This window comes from Malaclemys terrapin, chromosome 1, assembly GCF_027887155.1.
Source record: "Malaclemys terrapin pileata isolate rMalTer1 chromosome 1, rMalTer1.hap1, whole genome shotgun sequence".
In the NCBI taxonomy this organism is placed as follows: domain Eukaryota; kingdom Metazoa; phylum Chordata; order Testudines; family Emydidae; genus Malaclemys; species Malaclemys terrapin.
Window position 1 is genome coordinate 316,459,286 of NC_071505.1, and position 27,064 is coordinate 316,486,349.

The following is a 27,064-nucleotide window of genomic DNA, read 5'->3' on the forward strand; positions in this document are numbered from 1 at the left end:
AGACAAACAATTTGCTTTTTGATCACTGATCTGTACTGTAAATCAAAATCACATACTATTGGTGTGCAGTGCATTCCATGATTATAATATACTTCTATTTCAGCAATGTCTGTAGGCCATGGTGGTCGTCTCTTCTTTGCATATAGAAGAAAGCTCCTTTTAACTTCAAGCAAGCTGTTCAATCAAAATGTTTATTTCCAATGCATAGAGAATTACTCTTATAAACAGCATAGCTCCTTTATAATAACTGTATGATTGCAGTTAACTCATTCCCTTGGAGCTTAAACATTACAATCCATCTTTCATTACTGGTAAAAATCTGGTTTCATGGAGAACAAATGTTCTTGGAAATGGATAAAGTGACAAAAACTTGCTAGTTGTGACATGTTATTCTGGCACTGCCTTTAGGTTCAATGATGAAACATGTTTATAGTGGTACAAGGAGTTTGGACTTCAGAGCTGTTTTTCCCTGGTTCCAATTGATGTTCATCATTATAATTTTGTGTATGGCTTGTACTAAAGCATGGCTATCCCCGCCTATAAAATGTGGATAATGATACTGACCTCCTTTGTACAGCATTTTGAGATTTACAGATGTAAAGAACTAGATAAATGCTAGGATATTTTTATTATTATTAACCGAAGTACAGCTATTAAAAATGGATCACAGTGCTACAGAATGACAAATATACTGTATATGTGACTTACCACAACACATTTGACAGTGGCTGTTTTTAATAAAGCAGACTGCATTAATTATAATTATGCACCTAAAGTAAAAAAAAAAAAAAAAAAAATCTTTGTTTTGTAGATACCTGTAATGTTATACTACTCGTCCATCTTAACCTTGTGATAGTGGAAGTCTTCTTTACAACGAGAATGGTATGAACAGTTACTGAAATTTGTTTTCAATTATTATTTTGTTAATAAAAATGAATTCTTGCTTGCAGAAATCCTGTAATGAAAGCACACTGCTGATGAAATGGGCTAGGTTTTTATTTTAAAGTGAACTGACAAATTCCTAGACACCCACCAAAAAATAAAATAAAATAAAATAAAATAAAATAAAATAAAATAAAATAAAATCTAGTGCGGCATTACAGCATGATCACTGAATTAGGTTGGAGGACACACAAATGACTGCCTCTGGCAACATATGCCAATACCTTCTAAATTCTCATGGAAATAGATTCCCCTTCCTCCCCTCCCCCAAGCTTGCTCAGGGTCTGGCACATATTTTCTTTGCACAGAAAATGTAGAGCCTGATTCACCACTGGCTTGTGTAGTCATTTACACGTGCTCAAAGTGGGTCCAAAATGATACTCAAACTTCTCCACTCAAGTGAGTATTAATTCAACATTAAGGTTCAGAAAACCAAGTATGCGAAAGTCAGGACATTTCTAAAAGGTAGGGTTTGTTCCCCCACAGCATGAGCTCCCTAACACTGCACATTATATATAACACACATACGTATAGTATGCATTATGCATACTTAACACAGAAGGAAAGCCTTCTGTCTTTTTTAACCTAAAATTCCTAGTTTTACAAAAGCTTTTTGCTTTTTTTTTTAAAACCAATTTTCACTCTTATTTTGGACCACCGAAGTCCATGAAAATACTGATTATATTATGAAAATCCGATATGTTCCATTAGGTAGAAGATTTTATGTTAATAATAAATTAGTCTAAGTGTAAATGTGAGGCAGTCTATTAAACTAAGGCAATGTAATGGAAGACATACACACGCATGCATGTCATATGCATACATTGGTGATTGAGTCTGGATGGAGAGATGGCGGCTTGGCAAACTGGGCCACTCAGTACCAGGACGCCATCTCTATTTATTGCTTTTTTCGGTCCTCCTGTCCCCAATATTTACCCTATTTGCCCAGAAAACTATTAAGTTAATTTTTTGCTCCAATTTTCACCTTTTTTAAAATGTTTGTAGTAAACACTGATAAATTCCTCGGAAACTTTAAACAAACTAAAAAGCTAAAATGAAGGGCCTCACCCATAAGTTAGCTGTACCATTTAATCAGGAAAGACACAAAAAAAGTACTGTACAACATGCACGTGGCCATGTTAACAGAAGTAAACTAGTAACTTAATTTTCAATGCTTGATGCCTAAACCTTAATGATGCATTAATACTAGTACACACATTTGCACATGCACACACAGAAGCACACAATACCTAGCATAAATCTCTCTCTCTCTCTCGTGCAACTGCACACACACACTCCATCCCTTAGCCCAAACATTTTGAGTATTCAAAGTGATTTGTTACATGCAGAGTAATATACTAATGGAGCTCAACGTAACTGGGATAACATGGCTTTAGAAAAGGTTACTCTGACCCTAAGGAAGCTTTTATCTCTATTTCAGGCTCCAAGAGAGGGTTTTGGGGCAGAGTTAACTGCTCAGAACTCTATCCCTCTCTTCATCCCCCGCTGCTGCCTCCCACACCACCTCCCGCTTTACCCATGAACGTTGTCCTGGTCCATGGTCTTCCTGCCACACATACTCCTTCCTCCTGGCACAGCAGCTCCAACATGCCTCCCGCAAATACTTTATAGCTTGAAGGCTTAGAATTCTTCAAGATCAGCCAGCGTTCAAAGGGAAACACCAGTATCAAGCCTCCCATTCTGTCTCAAAAACCAGTTTGATAAACTGTAACCTGCACATGGGTAATGCACGCAAGTTAAAGCACATTAAACCCCCATGTAGATGCTCTCATTCAGAAGAGAAGTGGCCTTAGTATACTGTAATTTATTCCTCCTCAGATTGGGTTACAGCAAACTAAGGACACAACTTCTGAATTAGAGCTTCCAAATGGGGGTTTAATGCAGGGCCTCCCAGAGGGGGGAACAAGTGGGGCAATTTGCCCCAGGCCCCACAGGGGCCCCGCAAGCCCTGGCCGAGAATCCCTTTCCTCACCTGGCAATGCTCCGAGTCTGCAGCGGCGGCATTTCGGCGACAGGGGGCCCTTCAGTCGCTCTGGTTCTTTGGCGGCATTTCGGCGGCGGGGGGCCCTTCAGTGCTTCCGAAGACGTGGAGCGACTGAAGGGCCCCCCGCTGCCGAAATGCTGCCGCCGCAGACTCGAAGCACTGCCCGGTGAGTACAAGCTCCCCCCGCTTTGCTCCAGGCCCCCTGAATCCTCTGGGCAGCCCTGGTTTAATGTGTTTTAACTTGCGTGTATTACCCATGTAGCTAACCCCTTACACTACTATGATCTCACAAACTAAGCTGAGTTGGTCCTGGAGAGTAGCGGAATAGGAACACTCTCAGGAAGCCTACAGGCAGCAGAGTGTGGTGATAACTTGGTAGATGATGTTCTTCACTCTGAAGCTGTTCACATGAGCATTTTCAGCTCATCTTGCAAAGGGTGTCAGTTATTTGCTCTCAGTTAACCCCATGGTCCTTTCAACTGGTGTTAAACATTATTATCCTAATGGAGTGGATAGAGTCCTCTGAGTTCGAAATAGTCATAGAAAAGCATGCTTGATGTGGTGTTTTCTGATCAGCTCAGTCAAACTTTTATATAAAGGGTAGTGGAACTCAGCTGATCTTCTCCATCATAGCAAAACATGGGGACTCATGTTTCTCATCCATTGTCAAACACAGACTGAAAATCTGAGAAAAGACTCAACCAAAGTTAATACTGAAGTCATATCTCAACACTGTGCGGTCAACTTGATTAATAATCTATACAAAGTTTCCTTGCTCTTTCCCTCTGGTCCTAAAGCATTGTGCAATACAGCTGAACTTCAGATTTACGAACACCTCAGGAATGGAGATTGTTCATAACTCTAAAATGTTCGTAATTCTGAACAAAACGTTATGGTTGTTCTTTCAAAAGTTTACAACTGAACATTGACTTAATACAGTTTTAAAACCTTTACTATGGCGAAGAAAAATGCTGCTTTCCCTTTATTCTTTTAGTACCTTATGTTTAACAGTACGTTATTTGCTTTTTTTCCCCTTCTTCTTCTTCGCTGCTGCCTGATTGTGTATTTCTAGTTCCAAAAGAGGTGTGTGGTTGATTTGTCAGTTCGTAATTCTGGTGTTTGTAACTCTGAGGTTCTACTGTATTCCCATGCTCTGTTACACAAATACTGTGTCCCATCCAAAACATGGCTGCATGTCCAATGACTGGTGAATTAACGGCCTATTCAGCACTTTCAAATACTATGAAAGGCATGAAAAATGCGTTAATCATGACTGAATTCTCTTATTGCAGACAACAGTACTTGTTTTATCCATGTTTAAGAGATCAAATCCTCTTTTCGCTCAAAGATTTCCAAATTCCCTAATACATCTGAGAAAAATCCTATTCTGCATGAGGTAATCCCCCTAGAGTTTAAAGATGGGATTTTCAAAAATGCTCAGCATTTCATTTATTTCAATGGGAGCGAGTCAGGCTAGTGAAGAGAGCTTTTGAAAATCCCACCTTAAATTAATGAATGGAACAAGCCCAATTCTTCTGGTCTCAAATGATTTTTCAGAGCCGCAGGAAGATTAGTATTTTTCAAAGCCAAGAACAGATCAGTATTAAACAAATTCAATTGCCTGAGTCCTTGATAAACTGAATGCTTTTTTCATTAGATGCCCAGTGCTGATGACTAAGTTTGGTATAAATTAAAACAAACTTTCTAATTTAAAAATCCATCCCATAGATCCACAGTTTGTTTGCCACCCTTACTGTCTTCCCATCATACCTAGTTTTACGTCCTGCAGATACACAAGATACCTATGCAACTATTTTGTTCCCTGCAGACACACATCAGTGGAAAAGATGTTATTTCTGTCACATCAGAAAATGGATGATGTTTATTCATTTTGTCTGCTGGATGCGGGTGCAATACACTAAGAGCTGCTCACTGTACCGTTACTGGGTAGTTGCACTCTGATTTTAGCTTGGAAAAATAAGACTTCTATATTCCATCCACAGAACAGCAGCTTTTCCAAGTAAGAAAAACCCTTTAAAAATGTTACACTGTACTTTTATGAACAATTCGACTGGTCCTTGTTTTATTTGTGTAACTTGCAGCTGTAAATAAGGATCAACAGTAAGGTTCTCTGTTGGCCATCGTTAATAGGAGAATTATCCGTCTGCTCCACACAAACCTGATAGCTTATTTTTTTTTAAAACAATTGTACGACATATCAGACAGTTTTTCAGACATAAGGAAGACTGAATTCCAATTTGCCCATCCGCTTATACATGGAGGAAAATCACTATAGCAACCAAGGAACATATCAGGACAGAGTCATTCAAAAGCATTCTATACTGGGAGCTGCACCTTCACATTCCTTACTTCAAACTGCCTCGGTGATTTTTAATTTACTTGATGGGATCAGGGCAAGACATAACAACATATTGTAAAAATCTGCTAGTGCTTGGAGGCCATTTACCAGTAGACCGAGGGAGTGTGACAAATTTAAGGGATTTACTGAGGAAAAACTGCACTCCAGCAGGTGTTAAGTACAGTAAGTAACTAATTATATTTTAGTATCTGAAATAATAACAAGCAACAATAAAAGGACGTGACATCTTGGCAGCCTCACCAAGACCCAGTTGTGAGCAGAGCAGGTTGAAAAGTGGACATGTTTTCTACGAAAATCTTTTCCCATTTTTGCCAAAATGTCAAACTTCAGGAAATTCTCCAAAATGTTCTTGCTCTTGCGTTGAGCCTGGAAGTCAAACTGAAGCAAACAGAACAAACCCAAGACTATGTATGTGTGATAATCAGAAAGTGAGAGCAAGAAACAACCCTCCCTTCTGGTTGGCTTATCAAATTCACACTTACCTCTAAATTATCTGATAACTGAGTGCCCAGATCAAATGAGTATTTCACATGGGTTTGTCCAACAAATGAAGGGGAGAAACTAATGAAAACAAAGACAGCTCTGGAAAGGTTATATTAATCCCTCCATGAGAATGCTCTCTGCAATATTTATAAATCCTCTGTTGGTGCTGCACAATAAGAGAGTGAAGGTTCAGGTGCATAAATAAATCTGACCGTATGGACAGTCCCAATTCAGGAACAGCATGTGTCCAGTTTTTAAATCCTCAGGGAAGTCTTCCCAAAGCAAAAGGATGTTAAAAGGCAGAATGTGGAAAGTTGCAGACCCAAGCAGATCCCTTATATACAATGAATACTACATTGTCTTTAGTTGGCTGGACCATGGTTGGAACATGGAATAGCATCACACTTTCACAAGCAGAGCATTCTTTCTACCTCTCACCCCCCCAAAATCTGCAAGAGTTTCAGCATTGCCAAATGGTCATTAAATAGGTTGGGGCTTGTTACCTGAGAAACTCAAGGTGCACCACTACAACAACTGTGATCAGCAGAGACATTTAAGGTGGAGTCCCCTTCTTTAAGTAGGATGGACTGCTGGCAGTGCATTCTCCATGAGAAACCTTTGGCTCTGGCATTTGCTACCCCTTTGGCTCACCAGAGGCAAATTGATTACCTTTCCAAACACGCCATAAAGTCCATTTTCTCTCATTGGCAGAATCATGGGAAGGGACTGAACAGATGAGTTGATCAAGTGGACAAGGAATGTCTGAAGGAAGGGTTTAAGATCAAATATAATATATACAGAGAAAGATTGATTGTGCATCTCTCAAGCATTGCAAGACTTCAGTTTATTAAATGAAGTGTCACTATGCAGCATCATAACTAATTTCTTCATAGGAATCTTTCTAGCTTAGTCCTACATATAATAACTTAGTCTCAATGTCAGCAAGAGTTACTATCATTCACATACAATGCCAACTTTTTGAAAACTTTTCCAATGCTAACCCACCATCCCCCTCCAGGTGGAAGACAGACTGCTTCACAGTGAGGAAAGGTAATTTTTGAGTTCAGCCATTTCTGAGTTGTGTGTAAGAAGCGCCTTTAAAAGATATTTTCTACTTGAGCTTTTTTAAAGTGATCTATTTTTTAAAACCTATTTTTGCTAGAATAGGCTTTGAATAACATGCCCTGAAAATTTTGATATTTAATTAAAACAAACCATATATATAACAATAACCACATTGAAGGAATGGGTCAGGATTTTAAACAGATTATAAAAATAACCCCCAAACAATACATCAACAGAAAAGGAACAGATTAAAAAACACACAGAACCCAATATGCAAATTACAACAACTTCATCTGAAGTATCTGAAAACTTGTCCTATATCAACCCTTATAATGTTGATTACAATTTAGATTAATGCTTTTGATTGTATGATGGGGGAAGATTCAAAATGAGATGTTTCATTTTGAAATGTCAATTCAAAAATGAAATATTTCATTTTGAAACATATTTCAAAACTGTCCACTTTTTCCACTTCAACATTTCCAAACTGAAACTTTTCAGAATTTTTCATTTTGCAAAAACTTTTTGCTATTTTGACTTTTCAATCCAAATCAGAATGGAAAGTAATTTCAAAATGTTAGACGTCCCCATGAAAGGGAAAAACTGTTTCCCAAACAGATACTTATTTGGCTCTCACCGGTATAGCATCTGAGTGCCTTCCAAGACACGCACTCTCCATTCACTGCCTTTAGGAGTATCATAAAATGAAGTAGAGAGTTAGCAATTTCCTTCTGGGCATCTACAGGAATTTATTTTAATTTCTAGTATGCCCATCACCATGCTCACAATGGGCAATGCTAACCCTCCCCAATTAGTCACCCAACAGGAAGAGAATAAGAAACAACAGGGAAGTGGTTATCTGAGTCAAAATGAAGGCATTGTCTATCTGATTTGGGCTTGACTAAAACAGGAGCTTTACTACTAGCACATTAAAAACGGAGAGCTGGCTGCGTGCATACAATTCTAAATCATCAGCCTCGTTCCCCAGGGGGCTTATATACAGTCAGTGACAGACAGGGTGTAGTGCTGCTGGAGTAGTCCGGAGTGTTGCTCTGGAACCTGAAATCCAGGACAGAGCAGCCCACTGGCACTCCACCTGGTGCATGGGGTTGCAACGCCATTCCCATTTGACCTGGCCACCCTTCCATCAGGACAGGGAACAGCCTGACCAAATTTGAGGAAGTGCCATTGCAACCTGGCATGCAGGGTTGCAATTTCACTCAGGTTTGGCCTGGCTGCTCCATCACCCCTGGCCACCCCTCTGCCTCCACCAAACTGGACTGGCACGGTGACCCCATGTGCAAGGCTGCAATGCCACTGATCACTCAAATTTGTCCTGTGCTGTGTGTGTTAGCTGGGTAATGGGAGCTAACGAAGCTGCTGGGTGGTTGCAGTTGAGAGGAGCCCTCTAACCTGGGACAGAAGCAGAGTGCTGAGCCAGGGATGCGCTGGTGAATGGCCAGGAAAGTCCCAGGGGTAGTGGGTGAGCAGCAGAGGGGACAGTTGTCGATGGGCTAAGGAGTGAATGGGGAGTGTTGAAGGCCTGTGAGATGAGCGACTGGAGGGCAGGGGGCAGCAATGAACAGGATGTGTGCCACGGCTGCTGGGATGCGTCAGTAGGCTGTCAGGGTAAGTGGGGACTGGCGGAAAACCATTGTCACCCTGGTCTGATTAGCCAGTCAAATCAGGTTTATGGAGTAGTTCAAAAGTAGCTGAAGCAAATCAGTGAATCTTGCCCTCATATGAAGTTTGCAGAGAATATGAATGTTGTAAAGACAGTATTTTACACGTGCTGCCAATGGGCTTTTTGACTAACGACATGTGTGCTTTGACCATGCTTTGCTACCTAGCTTAAAGTTTGGAAAATAAAAGCTGAGTTATGTGTGTTTCATGTTGAGACGTATGTGTATTTATTACAAATGCATGAAGGCTCACAATTGCTGTTGTGCAGATTTTCAATTAGATAAAATTTCTTGGTAAAACGTTAGCCTCCAAAATCTAAACTACCTTGTGTCACTGTAAGACAAAGCACCTATATTCAAACCCTATCACACATGACAGAATTACTAACTTGAGATCCCTTCTACAGGGCTCCTACCCTATAAAATTTTGCACTACATCACTGCTGACAGAAGTAGTGAAGGAAACCCATTTAAACAAGAGTGATGGCAGCGAGATTGGCTTAGGTACCAGACCACTATGGATGATCAATCTCAAGTAACAATACTGAAATCTGCAGTACCAAAGGGATTCTCTGCCATTAATGGATCATTCTTTAGTTGTCCATTTGTGAGTTTCTTCAACTTTCCTCTGAAACATCAAGTACTGGTGACATGCCACTGTATTAGATGGATCAGTGATCCGATTCAATAGGCCAGTTCCTATATTCTGTACAACTGAAAATGAAGTTTTAATACAATCTAGCATTTTGACAGTTTTAATTAAATGGTAGTGGCAAAGTGGCTGAAAAGCAACTAATAATGAGCTATGTTCCACTAGTTACATAGAAGATAAGGGCCAAAATACAGCAAAATTGTTCTACAAAGAAATGAGTTATCGTTAGACATAGTTTTGGAGCAGGGTTACCTCAGGAAGTGCTTCATTGTGGGGGCTTTGATGTTCCAGACACGCAATCCTTCTCAACCGATCGCAGATAAAATTGTTCTTGCAGAAATAACTGATGCTGTAGAAAAAAATTAGACATATTTACTAACAGAGATATAATAGTGTCTCAACGTTCTCAGTTGTCAATGTATTTTTTCTACATACCTCCTGCAATTATTTTAAGAATTCTAATTCCAACAAAAATAGTAAGTTTATGTTCAAGTCCTCAGCCTGAAATCTTACATATACTACTTTGCTCTATGGCTTTCTTTTTCAGCTTACAGATTTTCTTAGATAAAGCTCAGGACTAAGAGCAAGAATGTCTGGATTCCCAACAAAAAACTCTTTCATAGACTTCCTTGGAACTTGGAAAGTTGCAACATCCTCCCCATTTGTAACTGCAAAAAAACATGCGCCTAACCTCACATGGGCATTGTAAGCCTCTATTCTTAAGCATCTGTAGCAGTATTTGAAGATCCTCAGATGAAAAGCACTAAATAAGTGCAAAGCATTATGACTGGATCCTGATTTGAGACATATATGGGAGACACGAAACAGGTAACTACCCTTCCAGGCACCAAGATCCCTGAGGTGATATGTTTGCTGTCTTGCAATTTATTTCCTCACATTTTAATCAGCATCTACACTAGACTCTTCTAAGATGGGAAAGCCTAGTTAAGTTCCATTGTGATTACCAGTTAGCTGAAAGCAGTGGGTGGAATTCAGATAAGAAGTCTGTTTCTGGGAAGCAAGCCTGTACACTACAGATTTCAGGGACTCTCCCCAGCAACCTCTTTTCTCCATAAGCTTCTAAAATGTAGCATTGTTTTCACCCTGAAATAATACTTCTAATAAGATGTAGAATTCAACTATCAATTTTACACAGCAAAATACTCAAAAGGATCAATAAAACATCTCCTATTTACCACCTGTCATCCAGGAGGATCCAACAGCACTTTATAGACTTCAAATATAGGGACCATTCATCCATTACCAAAAGGGAACCGCAAACGGGGTGGCGGCGCATTCTGTGCCAGTAATAACTACATCACAGTTTTTAAAAGGCAGAGGAAGCAAAAATGTCTAAAAAATGTCTATATATATATATATATATATATATATATATATATATATATATATATATATATATATAAAATTAATTACCTACAAGCCAGATTTTCAAAAGAACTCAGTTCTCATTTAGGCTTCTGATTAAAGGCCAGATTTTCACACAATTGGGCACCCAATATTTTGAAGAGTTCAGCATCCTTTTGAAAATCTTGCAACTTATTTTGGGGCATGAAGGGAAGCTGAACCCTGGAATATCTGACCCCATGTACTTTTGCAGGACCAAATGATATTTCTAATCTGATGCAAACTTCCCCCTCCCCCACTCTCCTTCTTCCACCTAGTAATCATTTTCCTTTCCTCTTTCTGACATCTCTGAACATTATACTGTCACCTGCTGCAAAGAAAAGATCAAGTGCTCCATTTATAAAAACACAGCTATCCGGTTGGATCACATCATGCTGCTCGCTAAAAATATATAATCCCTAAATTGTGAAAGCTTCAGTCCATTTAGATTGTTTTTGACTGGCTGAATCATGCTGCTGTCCCCTGAATACAGCTGTAATTGCTACTGGCTGCTGTGACACCTGCTTGAAAGGATGGACAGAGGCTAACAACAAACTCTGGTTCATTAATGAATACAGCAGGCAGGCTTCTAATGCTCCCTAGAGAAGCTTTTGATGTTCCTTGGACAATATCAAGTGCAGGTGAAATGGGAGGAGAAGGGCAAAGACTGGAGGGGACATAAACTGCCTCCCCCCACCCCTCGTTTTCTGTCTAAAGATGTAATTTGTACAGCATTCTCACTGCTGGGTCTTAGCACGAGATAAATGAAATAGCCTTTAGTGTTAAAATATTCTGACCCTTAATGACAGTAGGAGCAGGAACAGGACACAGTCTAGGCCCTCTACTGGCTGTCATACACCACCCCTTGCTAAGCATATATGTTGCCCTCTGAGCATTCCCAATCTGTTCCTTCTTGAACCTTGTCAGCGAAGGAGCTTCCTGTTGGAGACTGTACTTCTCTGTTACCAGAGCTCCAGATGGCAGACCAAATGCACTTATGATTCTGCAGGCAAAAATTCAGAGTGGCAGTGCTAGGAATCATTAGTATTATGGGTTTGTGAAACCTTCTGTCTTCATGGGTCTCAAGGTCAGGTTCTGTGGAAAAAGCAGAGCTGGTGTGAAGTTTTTGAAATGTTTATAATTAAAAATTGGTCTGTTTCAAAAAGTGGTTTTTAAAAGGTCAATACTAGTTTGGGGTTTGTTTTTCTTCCATTTTTCATACCAAAGTTACTATTTTAAAAGCAAATATCTCAACAACATGTGTTTATGAAAAACTCAGTTTTGGCAAATGAAAAATGTTGATAATTAGGGCCTTACCAAATTCACAGTCCATATTGGTCAATTTCGTGGTCATAGGATTTTTAAAATAGTTGATTTCATGATTTCAGCTATTTAAATCTGAAATTTCATGGTGTTGTAATTGCAGGGGTCCTGACCCAAAAAGGAGTTGGGTAGGGTCACAAGGTTACTGTGTGTGTGGTGGGGAGGGGGAGGGGTGTCGCAGTACTGCTACCCTTACTTCTGTGCTACTGCTGGCAGCGGTGCTGCCTTCAGACCTGGGCAACTGGAGAGCAGTGGCTGCTGGCCGGGAGCCCAGTTCTGAAGGCAGAGCCACTGCCAGCAGCAGAAGTAAGGGTGGCAACCGTGGCATGGTATGGTATTGCCACCCTTACTTCTGCACTGCTGCTGGCAGGGCGCTGCCTTCAGAGCTGGGCACCTGGCCAACATCGCCACTCTCTGGCCGCTGAGCTCTGAAGGCAAAGCAGAAATAAGGGTGGCAATACCGCAACCACTCTAAAATAACCTTGTGACCCCCCTGCAACTCCCTTTTGGACAGGATGCCCAATTTGAGAAACGCTGGTCTCCCCTGTGAAATCTGTATAGTATAGTATTTAAAAACAGATTTCACAGTCCATGACACATTTTTCATGGCCATAAATTTGGTAGGGACCTATTGATAATGCTTTAGATCAGTGTTTCTCAAACTGGGGTCCGCGGACCCTTAGGGGTTCCCGAGGGTACCCCCGGGGGTCCATGGGTCCTGCTGATCAACTCCTCTCCCTCCCTCCCAGAGCCTTCTGCACGCTAAAAGTCCAGCGGTGCAGCAGGGCTAAGGCAGGCTTCCTACCTACCCTGGCTCTGCAACATTCCCGGAAGTGGCTGGCACGTTCCTGCGGCTCTTGGGGGTGGGGTGGGCAGGGGGTCTCCATGCGCTGCCCCCACCCTGAGCACCAACTCCACAGCTCCCATTCACTGGGAACTATGGCCTGCGGCTAGGGGCAGCGAGCGGATACCATCTGGCCCCCCACCTAGGAGCCACTGTCAGAGGGATGTGCCAGTCGCTTTCGGGAGCTGCCCGAGGTAAGCACCTCCTGGCCGGGGCTCACACCCCTCACCCCGTCCAACCCCAGCCCAGAGCCTGCACCCCGCATCCCAACTTCCTCCCAGAGTCCGCACCCCGTCCTGTGCCCAAACTTCTTCCCAGAGTCCATACCCCCTCCTGCACCCCAACCCCCTGCCGCAGCCTGGTGGAAGTGGGGGAGAGCAAGCAGGGGCAAGGCCAGCCCTGAACAGGAGGGCTTGGTGGTCCCCAAATTTTTTTTAAATCAAAATGAGGGTTCTTGGGTTGCTAAAGTTTCAGAACTGTTGCTTTAGATAAAAATGTCTAAAAACTTAATAATCGGTCCACTTAGAATAATTTGAAACTTAAATGGCTTTGAAATTGCTCACAAAACTAGCTTTTTTCTTTTTTAAACCAGTTCTAGAAAAAAAGATGATAAAGGTTAGGACTGAAATTCTACCCCCATTGACGTCAATGGCAAACTCTCATTGACTTCACTGGGTCCAAGATTTCACCCTAGGAACGTTAAAAAGCTAGTCCCCAAATGCATAGATCTGGCCCAACACCAAGTATGGGAAGCCTTTGGTGTGAATGAGATGGCAGCAAAGGCTACTGCCTCAAGGATGCACATCTATTGCTCTTCTTGGCTACAGGCAGGCAGCCAGACTCCACCCAAATGGCCAAAGAGAGCAGAGCTGGTAGAGCAGTGGGTTTCAAACTTTTTTACTGGCGACTCCTCTCACACAGCAAGCCTCTGAATGTGACCCCCCTAATAAATATATTTAAATGTGTGTTTAATTTAACACCATTATAAATGCTGGAGGCAAGTGGGGTTTGGGGTGAAGGTTGACAGCTCGCGACCCCCCAGGTAATAACCTTGCAACCCCCTGAGGGGTCCCAACCCCCAGTTTGAGAACCCCTGTGGTAAAGGGTCTTTCAGCAGAGGGGGTCTCTTGGTCCTGAGTCCCATCTCCCATGTAGGTGTAAAAACTTACTGGGATTGGCGCGTAGTATCCATACTCAGCATGGGATGGCCAGTCAGGGACCCAGACTTTCCTATTGCTGCCCTCAAGCAAGTTAACCCACCCCCATGACACTAAAACCTAAGAGATTGCTGCCACCACACCCATGCTGGGAAACTAGGTCTGGGGCTGAGAGTTCTGTAAAATGGTATCTTCAGAGAAGTAGAATTACCAAAGTATCATAGAATCATAAAATATCAGGGTTGGAAGGGACCTCAGGAGGTCATCTAGTTCAACCCCCGAGCTCAAAGCAGGACCGATCCTCAACTAAATAATCCCGGCCAGGGCTTTGTCAAGCCTGACCTTAAAAACCTCTGGGGAAGGAGATTCCACCACCTCCCTAGGTAACCCATTCCAGTGCTTCACCACCCTCTGTGACAAAGTTCTGTCCTTGACTCCGTGGGTCCTGCGTTTCCGGACAGATTTTTGCTAGCCTCAGAGGCTCACTGTGACTCTCCACATAACCCTTCTCTCTCTAGAGGCAAGGGTCACAGTCTACTGAGCCATTTTCATCATAAGCCAGCAAGGGAGGTGAGGAGAAACAATGCTCCCTCACACAGTCTCTGTTGTCTCCCAGGATCAGTGATTAATCGGGGGGGGGGAGCCCGGGCCCGCCCTCTACTCCGGGCTTTAGCCCAGGGACCCTAAACTTAGCAGCTATGAAAGCTGACTTTTTGGAAATAGGACATGTACAATTCCCTGGGCTACTTCCCCACAGCAGCCCCCACTCAATATCTTCTTCACAATTACCTCAGGGCCTCCTTCCTTGCACCTGATATGGATTCGTACTACTTCGTTCCTCCAACAGCACAGCTCCCTCCTATAGCTCCTGACACCCACCCCGCACTGACTAACTGAGAGGCTTTTAACTAGTTCCAGCCAGTCCTTAATTGGCTTCAGGTGTCCCAATCAATCTAGCTGTCTCTCCTGCCTTCTAGCAGGATCTTAATTGGCCCCAGGTGTCTTGATTAACCTGGAGCAACTGCCATTTGGTTACCATGGTACCAGGGATTTGTTTAGCTTGGGACTAACATACCTGTTCCTCACTACTTTACTGTAGCCATCTGGCCTTGCCCCATCACATATCCCCCGCTCTGCTCAACACAATAGAGTTGGGCAACTTGGGATGCCAGGCAGTGTGCGCGTGACAGACCATCAGCGTTGCCATGGTGGCATCCAGCCCTGTGCCGTATGCGGAACTGGAATGGTTGGAGGGATAAGAACCACCTGGTGACCCTTGCGTTCTTTTCCTTATTCAGCTGCATCCACTGGAGGGGTGCATGGTCTGTCACAAGAGTAAATCGCTGGCCTAAGAGGTAATAGCGCAGTGTCTCCATGGCCCATTTCACAGCAAGGCATTCTCTCTCAACTACTGCATATTTCTGTTCTCTTGGGAGAAGCTTTCTGCTTAGGTAGAGGATTGGGTGTTCCTCTTCCCCCACCATTTGCGACAGAACTGCCCCCAACCCCACCTCGGAAGCATCTGTTTGTAAGATAAATTCCTTGTTAAAGTCCGGGGCTACGAGTACAGGGTCATTACAGAGGGCCGTCCGAAGGTCTATGAATGCCCCCTCTGTTGCATCGGTCCACTTCACCATGTCTGGACCTCGGGCCTTCACCAGGTCTGTTAGGGGACTTGCCCTAGTGGCGAAATGGGGAATAAAATGTCGGCAGTAGCCTAGCACGCCTAGGAACGCGCAGATCTGCTTCTTTCGGGTCGGCCGGGGCCAGTTTTCAATCGCCTCTAGCTTATTCGTTTGGGGCTTCACTATGCCCCTCCCTACAATGTATCCCAAGTACCTAGCCTCTGCCAGCCCTATGGCGCATTTAGCGGGATTAGCAGTGAGGCCAGCCCGCCTTAAGGTGCGCAGTACTGCCTCAACTTTCTCCAAGTGAGTTCCCCATTCAGGCGTATGGATGACGACATCATCTCAGTATGCGGCTGCATAACTAGTATGGGGGCGCAGCAGCTTACCCATGAGGCACTGGAATGTGGCCGGGGCCCCATGTAGCCCAAAAGGGAGGACGGTGTACTGGAATAGCCCATCCGGGGTGGAGAATGCTGTCTTTTCTTTAGCTTCTTTGGTAAGGGGAATCTGCCAATACCCTTTTGTCAGATCCAGTGTTGTCAAGAATCGGTTGATCAACCAGTTCGTCGATGCGTGGTATGGGATATGTATCAAATTGGGATACTTCATTCAGTCGGCGAAAGTCATTACAGAATCTCTTGGTACCATCAGGTTTAGGCACTAGAACAATTGGACTGCACCACTGACTAAGATTCTTCAATAACCCCTAATTCTAACATTTTCTTTACTTCAGCCTTGATTTCTTCTCTTTTAGCTACTGAGATTTGGTAGGGTCTCAATGTTACCTTGGCTCCAGGGATCGTGCAGATATGGTGATAGATCTCAGTCATCCGCCCCGGTTTTTTAGAGAACACATCTGGGTTGCGATTACTCATGTCGGCTGCCTCGATCTTTTGGATCGGCATCAAGTCGGGCGATATCCTCACTTGTTCATGTAAGTTATCCTCCTGGGGAAGGGTCTCCTGGGTGACTAAGCATGCCACTCGATCAGGCCAAGGTTTTAGAAAATTGATGTGGTAAATTTGCTCTGGTTTCCTTCAGCCTGGCTGCCGCACCTTATAGTTTACCTCTCCCACGGTTTCGATCACTTCATAGGGTCCCTGCCACTGGGCCAACAGCTTACTTTCTGCTGTGGGCACCAGGACCATCACTTGATCCCCTGGTTGGAACCGTCGAAGCTTTGCTTGGTGGTTATAATGGGTTCGTTGGGTCTCCTGTGCTTTCTCCAAGTGTTCCCGTACAATGGGTGTAACTTGGGCTATCCGATCCCTCATCTGCAGTACATGCTCGACTATGTTCCTTCCGGGATTTGGCTCCTCTTCCCAGGCTTCTCTGGCTATATCCAATATGCCCCAGGGGTGGCGCCCGTATAGTAGTTCGAACAGAGAGAAACCTGTGGAGGCTTGTGGGACTTCCCGGATGGCGAACATGAGGTACGGCAATAGGGTATCCCAATCTTTCCCATCCCGACTCACCACTTTCCTGATCATGGTCTTGAGGGTCCTATTGAAACTTTCCACAAGGCCGTCTGTTTGAGGGTGGTATACAGAGGTCCGAAGGGCTTGTACATGGAGCAATGAACAGAGATCTTTCATCAACTTGGACACAAAAGGTGTCCCTTGATCAATCAGTATCTCCTTGGGTAGCCCAACCCGGGAAAAGATCTGTACTAGCTCCTTAGCTATTGTCTTGGAAGCCGTGTTGCGTAGGGGGATGGCTTCCGGGTATCGGGTTGCATAGTCTAGTACAACAGGCACATGTTGGTGGCCCCGAGCTGTCTTCTCTAGGGGCCCAATCAGATCCATGGCTATGCGTACAAATGGTACCTCTATTATTAGAAGAGGTATCAAAGGGGCCCGCAAGTGCGGGCGAGGGCTATGTAGCTGACATTCTGGACAAGAGGTGCAGTATCGCCGGACTTCTTCATGTTCTCCTGGCCAGAACCACCTCCGCAGGATCCGTGCCTGGGTCTTCTCTACCCCTAGGTATCCTCCAAACAGGTGACTGTGGGCGAGGCTCAATATGGCTTTTTGATGTTTTCGTGGCACCAGAAGTTGATGCATCTCTTGCTCCTGCATTTGCACCACGCGATACAGGAGATCTTTTTTCACTATAAAGTAAGGTCCTGGACCCCGGACCTTCCCCTCCACTGGTATCCCATCTATCTCAGCCACCTCTTTCCTGACATTATCATATCTAGGGTCCTCTGCCTGGTCCCGCCCGAAAGTCTCTCTCCCGGGACTAACCTGTCTGAGCTCCCAGGGGTCAGCTTCTGCTTCTTCCAACGGCTCACCACTGTCATGGCTGGGGCCAGCCTCTGGCTCACCTTCCATGGTGGTAGTTTCTCTGATGGCTGCTCGTGTCCCTCTGCCTACTAGGGCAGTCTTCTGGCCCTGGGTCAGGATCCGAGTTCCCAAGGCCTTCGCAGCCTTCCTCTCTTTTTTGGTCTTCCGGGCCTTTTGGGGGGCTGAGAATAGATCTTGAGAAATCTCAGCGAACATTGGGAGTTGACATTCCCCCAATGATGATTCGCTGCCATCAGGGTCCCCACTTCCCTCCAGTCTCTCCAGGGCGAGTAATTTATCAAACCCTGGATAGTCCCTCCCAATGACTACAGGATATGGGAGTTTAGGAACCACGTCCACTGTCACCTCAATGGGGTTCCCCTGAACCTCTATTCCACTGGGATGGTGGGGTAATGGCTCACGGCCCCATGCACACACATCACTGCTACACGTTTGGCTTGTAGCAGTTGGTTACTTTTTACCAGCTTACCCGATATAAGGGTGATGGCACTCCCCGAGTCCACAAGCGCTGTAGTTTCTGCTCCATTTATCTTCACCGGCCTGGTGTAGTTATGCGGGGCTAATGTGATGCCTGCAAGGTGGATAAGGGAGCACGGGATCTCCCAAACCCCCAAGCTGCATTGCATAGGCTCCTCAGTGCTGGGACACTGTGCTGCTATGCGTCCCCACTCTCCACATGCATAACATCTATAATGTTTCTAATCACTCCCCTATCACGGAGGTTAGGGGGTTTAGTCCCAGGGTTCCCCCCACTCAGGCCAATCCCTTCCTTCTGAGGTCCCCGCTGGTTTTCAGCCCCCCCCCCTTCCTCCACCTAGGACTCCCCAGGGTTTGGCTGTCCCGCCTTCCAGGGTTGGGGTCGGGTGCTTGCTTCAAAAGGGGCCTTCCTTAGGTAGTCGGGTCAATTCCCTGGCTGTCATGCGTCTTTCTACCAGCGTGATCATCTCATCATAGGTGGATGGATCGTTCTGGCCTACCCATTTGTGGAGATCTGGTGGCAGTCCTCGCATGTAATGGTCCATGACCAGGGTTTCCAAAATCTCCTCCGCACTGCACACCTCGGGCTGTAACCACTTCCGTGCGAGGTTTATGGGGTTGAATAGCTGGGACCTCAGGGGTTTGTTCTCCTGGTACTTCCACTCCATGAACCTCTGGGCCCGTACCGCTGCCATCACCCCTGATCGTGCTAGGATCTCTGCCTTCAGTCGGGTATAGTCAGTGACGTCCGTGGCAGGCAAGTCAAAGTAGGCCTTCTGGGCCTCTCCGCACAAAAAAGGGGCAAGAATGCTGGCCCACTGCTCCTGGGGCCATGTCTCACGCTGAGCAGTCCTTTCAAATGAGAGGAGATATGCCTCTACGTCATCTTCGGCAGACAACCTGTGGCCCTCAGGGTTCGCGTCCTATCTGACCCCCGGGCCTGGGTGGTGAGGATCTTTAGCTGGTCCACTACTTCTTGCAAGAGGGCACGATCTTGGGTTGCCTGGCCATTAATAATTGATTGGTTTCTTGCTGTAGCTGCATAGACTCCTGTTGCGTCTTTGCCAGAACCTGGGTGGCCTCCTGCTGGGCTGCAGTGGCTTGTACCAGAGCTCTTACCACCTCCTCCATTGTGATACAAAGCAAACCAAAAAAAAAAAAAAAAAAACCAAGTCCAAAACCCCAGTGCACTTTAAAAAAAAACTCTTTCTTCCATCACACTGTGAATGATGATCCCATTACTGACACCAGTTTTGACATAGTTCTGTCCTTGACTCTGTGGGTCCTGCGTTTCCTGATGGATTTTTGCTAGCCTCAGAGGCTCACTGTGACCCTCCACATAGCCCTTCTCTCTCTAGAGGCAAGGGTCACAGTCTACTGAGCCATTTTCATCATAAGCCAGCAAGGGAGGTGAGGAGAAACAACGCTCCCTCACACAGTCTCTGTTGTCTCCCAGGATCAGTGATTAATCGGGGGGGGGGGGGGGAGGAGCCCGGGCCCGCCCTCTACTCCGGGCTTTAGCCCAGGGACTCTAAACTTAGCAGCTATGAAAGCTGACTTTTTGGAAATAGGACATGTACAATTCCCTGGGCTACTTCCCCACAGCAGCCCCCACTCAATATCTTCTTCACAATTACCTCAGGGCCTCCTTCCTTGCACCCGATATGGATTCGTACTACTTCGTTCCTCCAACAGCACAGCTCCCTCCTATAGCTCCTGACACCCACCCCGCACTGACTAACTGAGAGGCTTTTAACTAGTTCCAGCCAGTCCTTAATTGGCTTCAGGTGTCCCAATCAATCTAGCTGTCTCTCCTGCCTTCTAGAAGGATCTTAATTGGCCCCAGGTGTCTTGATTAACCTGGAGCAACTGCCATTTGGTTACCATGGTACCAGGGATTTGTTTAGCCTGGGGCTAACATACCTGTTCCTCACTACTTTACTGTAGCCATCTGGCCTTGCACTATCACACCTCCTAGTGAAAAAGTTTTTCCTAATATCCAACCTAAATCTCCCCCACTGCAACTTGAGACCATTACTCCTTGTTGTCATCTGCTACCACTGAGAACAGTCTATATCCATCCTCTTTGGAACCCCCTTTCAGGTAGTTGAAAGCAGCTATCAAATCCCCCCTCATTCTTCTCTTCTGCAGACTAAACAATCCCAGTTCCCTCAGCCTCTCCTCATAATTCATGTGCTCCAGCCCCCAATCAGTAGTTTTCCTCTTATCTAGATCACCCCCTTAAATGCTGTTCTTTTTGAGGAACCCAGCAGTATTCACTTCTAGAAAGTGGTTTCTTACACTGCAGGAAGACGTACCTGGCCTTAACTGGATACATACTAACAGGTATGTTAGCAACAAGAAGAAAGTCAAGGAAAGTGTGGGCCCCTTACTGAATGAGGGAGGCAACCTAGTGACCGAGGATGTGGAAAAAGCTAATGTACTCAATGATTTTTTGCCTCTGTCTTCACGAACAGAGTCAGTTCCCAGACTGCTGCAATGGGTAGCACAGTATGGGGAGAAGGTGACCAGCCCTCTGTGGAGAAAGAAGTGGTTCGGGACTATTTAGAAAAACTAGACATGCACAAGTCCATGGGGCTGGATGTGCTGCAGCCGAGGGTGCTAAAGGAGTTGGCGGATGAGACTGCAGAGCCATTAGCCATTATTTTTGAAAACTCATGGCGATCGGGGGAGGTCCCGGATGACTGGAAAAAGGGAAGAAGGAGGATCTGGGGAACTACAGGCCAGTCAGCCTCACCTCAGTGCCTGGAAAAATCATGGAGCAGGTCCTCAAGGAATCAATTCTGAAACACTTAGAGGAGAGGAAAGTGATCAGGAACAGTCAGCATGGATTCACCAAGGGGAAGTCGTGCCTGACTAACCTAATTGCCTTCTATGATGAGATAACTAGCTCTGTGGATGAGGGGAAAGCAGCGGATGTGTTATTCCTTGACTTTAGCAAAGCTTTTGAAACAGTCTCCCACAGTATTCTTGCCAGCAAGTTAAAGAAGTATGGGCTGGATGAATGGACTGTAAGGTGGATAGAAAGCTGGCTAGATTGTTGGGCTCAACGGGTAGTGATCAATGGCTCCAGGTCTAGTTGGCAGCCGGTTTCAAGCGGAGTGCCCCAAGGGTCGGTCCTGGGGCCAGTTTTGTTTAATATCTTTATTAATGATCTGGAGGATGGAGTAGACTGCACTCTCAGCAAATTTGCAGATGACACTAAACTGGGAGGTGTGGTAGATACACTAGAGGGTAGGGATCGGATACAGAGGGACCTAGACAAATTAGAGGATTGGGACAAAAAAAAACCTGATGAGGTTCAACAAAGACAAGTGCAGAGTCCTGCACTTAGGACTGAAGAATCCCATTCACTGCTACAGATGAGGGACCGAATGGGTAGGTAGCAGTTCTGCAGAAAAGGACCCAGGGGTCACAGTGGATGAGAAGCTGGATATGAGTCAACAGTGTGCTCTTGTATCAGAGGGGTAGCCGTGTTAGTCTGAATCTGTAAAAAGCAACAGAGGGTCCTGTGGCACCTTTGAGACTAACAGAAGTACTGGGAGCATAAGCTTTCGTGGGTCAGAACCTCACTTCTTCAGATGCAAGTAATGGAAATCTCCAGAGGCAGGTATATATCAGTGTGGAGATAACGAGGTTAGTTCAATCAGGGAGGGTGAGGTGCTCTGCTAGCAGTTGAGGTGTGAACACCAAGGGAGGAGAAACTGTTTCTGTAGTTGGATAGCCATTCACAGTCTTTGTTTAATCCTGATCTGATGGTGTCAAATTTGCAGATGAACTGAAGCTCAGCAGTTTCTCTTTGGAGTCTGGTCCTGAAGTTTTTTTGCTGTAAGATGGCTACCTTAACATCTGCTATTGTGTGGCCAGGGAGGTTGAAGTGTTCTCCTACAGGTTTTTGTACATTGCCATTCCTGATATCTGACTTGTGTCCATATATCTAACTAACACAGGAACAAATCAACATACCCTTAGAGCCCCGACCGGGGTTATTCTATCTACTACTACCTAAGATCCACAAACCTGGAAATCCTGGACGCCCCATCATCTCGGGCATTGGCACTCTCACTGAAGGACTGTCTGGATATGTGGACTCCCTACTCAGACCCTATGCCACCAGCACTCCCAGCTATCTCTGTGACACCACAGATTTCCTGAGAAAACTACAATGCATTGGTGACCTCCCAGAAAACACCATCCTAGCCACCATGGATGTAGAGGCTCTCTACACAAACATCCCACATACAGATGGAATACAAGCTGTCAGGAACAGTATCCCTGATGATGACACAGCACAACTTATTGCTGAGCTCTGTGACTTTATCCTCACGCACAATTATTTCAAATTTGGTGACAATATATACCTCCAGACCAGTGGCACCGCTATGGGCACCGGCATGGCCCCACAATATGCCAACATTTTTATGGCTGACCTGGAACAACGCTTCCTCAGCTCTCGTCCACTCATGCCCCTTCTCTACCTACGCTATATTGATGACATCTTCATCATCTGGACCCATGGGAAGGAGGCCCTGGAAGAATTCCACCATGCTTCCAACAGCTTCCACCCCACCATCAACCTCAGCCTGGACCAATCTACACGGGAGGTCCACTTCCTGGACACCACCGTACAAATAAGCGATGGCCACATTAACACCACCCTATACCGAAAACCCACCGACCGCTACGCCTACCTTCATGCCTCCAGCTTCCACCCCGGTCACACCACACGATCCATCATCTATAGCCAAGCACTGAGGTACAATCGCATCTGCTCCAACCCCTCAGACAGAGACCAACACCTACAAGATCTTCACCAAGCATTCTCAAAACTACGATACCCACACAAGGAAATAAAGAAACAAATCAACAGAGCCAGACGTGTACCCAGAAGACTCCTGCTACAAGACAGGCCCAGAAGAGAAACCAACAGAACTCCACTGGCCATCACCTACAGTCCTCAGCTTAAACCTCTCCAACGCATCATCAGTGATCTACAACTCATCCTGGACAATGATCCCTCACTTTCACAGACCTTGGGAGGCAGGCCAGTCCTCGCCCACAGACAACCTGCCAACCTTAAGCATATTCTCACCAGCAACCACGCATCGCACCATAACAACTCTAACTCAGGAACCAACCCATGCAACAAACCTCGATGCCAACTCTGCCCACATATCTACACCAGCAACACCATCACTGGACCTAACCAGATCAGCTACAACATCACCGGCTCATTCACCTGCACGTCCACCAATGTTATATATGCCATCATATGCCAGCAATGCCCCTCTGCTATGTACATTGGCCAAACTGGACAGTCACTACGCAAGAGGATAAATGGACACAAGTCAGATATCAGGAATGGCAATGTACAAAAACCTGTAGGAGAACACTTCAACCTCCCTGGCTACACAATAGCAGATGTTAAGGTAGCCATCTTACAGCAAAAAAACTTCAGGACCAGACTCCAAAGAGAAACTGCTGAGCTTCAGTTCATCTGCAAATTTGACACCATCAGATCAGGATTAAACAAAGACTGTGAATGGCTATCCAACTACAGAAACAGTTTCTCCTCCCTTGGTGTTCACACCTCAACTGCTAGCAGAGCACCTCACCCTCCCTGATTGAACTAACCTCGTTATCTCCACACTGATATATACCTGCCTCTGGAGATTTCCATTACTTGCATCTGAAGAAGTGAGGTTCTGACCCACGAAAGCTTATGCTCCCAGTACTTCTGTTAGTCTCAAAGGTGCCACAGGACCCTCTGTTGCTTTTTACAGTGTGCTCTTGTTGCCAAGAAGGCTAACGGCATTTTGGGCTGTATAAGTAGGGGCATTGCCAGCAGATCAAGGAACGTGATCGTTCCCCTTTATTCGACATTGGTGAGGCCTCATCTGGAGTACTGTGTCCAGTTTTGGGCCCCACACTACAAGAAGGATATGGAAAAATTGGAAAGAGTCCAGCGGAGGGCAACAAAAATGATTAGGGGTCTGGAGCACATGACTTATGAGGAGAGGCTGAGGGAACTGGGATTGTTTAGTCTCCAGAAGAGAAGAATGAGGGGGGATTTGATAGCTGCTTTCAAGTACCTGAGGGGGGGTTCCAAAGAGGATGGAGCTCGGCTGTTCTCAGTGGTGGCAGATGAGAGAACAAGGAGCAATGGTCTCAAGTTGCAGTGGGGGAGGTCTAGGTTGAATATTAGGAAACACTATCTCACTAGGCAGGTGGTGAAGCACTGGAATGCGTTACCTAGGGAGGTGGTGGAGTCTCCTTCCTTGGAGGTTTTTAAGGCCCGGCTTGACAAAGCCCTGGCTGGGATGATTTAGTTGGGAATTGGTCCTGCTTTGAGCAGGGGGTTGGACTCGATGACCTCCTGAGGTCCCTTCCAACCCTGATATTCTATGATTCTATTCATGAAATTACAACAAATTAGAACAGTCAGAACTATCCCCTTATGATTTCTTTTCGCCCAGAATCTTTATAATGTATTTCCACAAAAGCGTAACAACTCAATAGTATATCGTCTGCTTCCAGAAAAACTAACATGGCAATGGTTTTTTAAACAGCCACAGACCATGATTTTAACTAAAGTATGCTACTTATGAACAATGTGATTCAATTAGCTTGAAACATTTCAGCTAAACCTAATTCTATATTTGGGAAAGTGTCCGGCGATAGTGAAAGAGACTCAGCTTGTGGACTCCTGTTTTCTGATCAAAGAGATATCAGAAGGAAATTGATAATTTCTCTTTAAATTAGTTGCCTGTAAGTCAAGAATGCTTACATTTCTGTCTTTCTGTGCCAAAAAAGGAAACAAAAACCTCCATGGGTGGTAGGGTACAAGGGCAGCACACACTACCAGATTTGTTGGAAGATCCAGAGAAGAAAATGCTATAAATAAAGGTTTACAGCACATCTTGGATTAGCAGCAATGAGACACTTTTTAAAGAAAAAAATATTGTTTATAGCAAATATTGACTTTTAGCTCGTAAGTGATTCTTACGGTTGATTATATCTTGCCATGTTAGATGGAAACCAACAGCAATCTGAAAGGTTAAGATTTGCTAGAGGCAGAGATAAATCAAAGGTAAACTGCTAGATTTCACATCTTAATTCTAAAGTTGTGGTTTTGTTTAAGAAAGAAAAGGAAACAAAACAAAAAAAGAAGGTCTCCTGGGCACAACTGCAGAAAGAAAATGACCCTACTCAAATTAAATTTTATTTCACAAAGAAAAAGAGAAAACCAAGGCAGTTTTGTTTGTTTCACAGAGGCCTAAGCATGCATTTGACTAGCGAACTCATCTGACTCACTAATGCTTATTGTAGTGTTTGAGTCATAAGAAAGCATCAATACTGAAAATGCAGTGTACTGATAATACACAGGTGACCCATGATGAAGACATAGAGGTGACTCCACATCATTAGAAAACTTGTAATTGTTGCTGTTCCCTTTTTTTTAATGGGATGTAGATAATCAGCACAAATCACATCATTTGTTGTTGAAACTGCCTCGCTAAAGAAAATATGGGAATTATACAAGGTTTTTGTTTGTTTTGGTTTTGAGAGTCAGCCATTTTAGAATCTCCAGAATCTAAACTTTTTCATTTAAAAAGTATTAAGTCTAGTCCTTATGGTTGCAAAGTAACTGTCACATCATGAACTGAGTTTAACCAAAATAATGATCTCTGCCTCAGACATGGTCTACACTAGCAAATTAGTCAGTTTAAAGGCATCACTCAGGGGGTGTGAAAAATCCAGACCTCCCTGAATGGCATAGTTAAGCTGACCTAAGTCCCCATGTAGACAGTTCTAGGTCAATGGAAAAATTCTTCCATCAACATAGCTACTGCTTCTCAGGGAAGTGGATTACCTACGCCAACGGGAGAACTCCCCCTCCTCCCATTGGCGTAGGTAGTATCTACACTGAAATGCTGCGCATCTCTGCTGCTGTAGTATTTTAAGTGCAGGCAAACCCTCTGTCTGCAGACACTCTGGAGCAATATCTGTAAAAGGTGTGATGCCCCTCATTCACCTCAACAGTGTTTGTGAGGAAGGGTTGTCCATTGGTTAGAGTGCTAGCCTAGGTTGAGGGAGACCTGCGTTCAATTTTTGTTCTGCCACAACCATCCTTTGACACCCTGGGCAAGTCACTTCATCTCTCCAGGTCTCCATTACCCATCTGTAAAATGGGAATAACAGCACTTCCCTGCCTCACAGGGAGTTGCAAGGATAAATATGTTAGAGATTGTGAGGCATTCAGATACAATGGCAATGGGGCAATGCAAGCACCTTAGATAGTTACATAACTGAAACCTAATTATGTTAGTGCAGTGGTTCTCAAACTAAAAGCGACCAAATTCTAGGGTTTCCTGAGAGCTTTGACAATTCCTAGTACACAACAGTTTATGGGGATGACAAACATTGGCATCCTTCTGATAACCATGAGTCAAAGGGCCAAATGCATCCCTGGTGTAACTCAGTTGAATTCAGTGGCATTATACAAAGGAAAAGTTTTTACTAGTATCTTCTGTGAGGTTTGCTTGGAGCAAACAGGCTTAAATTAACCATTCGATTAGCACAACGCTGAACAAGTTGCCAGTCAATAAGCACTTTAATTGCCTTCACACTGATTTTGGGTAACAATTGACATGAACGTTTAAGTCTTACCAAAGAGATGCAACCGGACAATGCA

At 44.7% G+C, this 27,064-nt stretch overlaps 1 protein-coding gene across 4 annotated transcripts in view; it reads right to left on the reverse strand.

Moving 5' to 3' along the window:
* The window catches only part of ELMOD1 (ELMO domain containing 1), a 76,626-nt gene that overhangs the window by 36,415 nt on the left and 13,147 nt on the right, over positions 1-27,064 (reverse strand). For 3 of the 4 annotated variants that reach the window (XM_054015536.1, XM_054015533.1, XM_054015534.1), the window contains exon 2: positions 9,462-9,558. In XM_054015536.1, coding sequence (XP_053871511.1) covers positions 9,462-9,478 — 17 coding nt within the window. In that variant the 5' untranslated portion in view covers positions 9,479-9,558. Of the gene's footprint in view, positions 1-815; positions 956-9,461; positions 9,559-27,064 lie in introns of all 4 variants that reach the window. The other variant, XM_054015535.1, reaches the window with a different exon arrangement.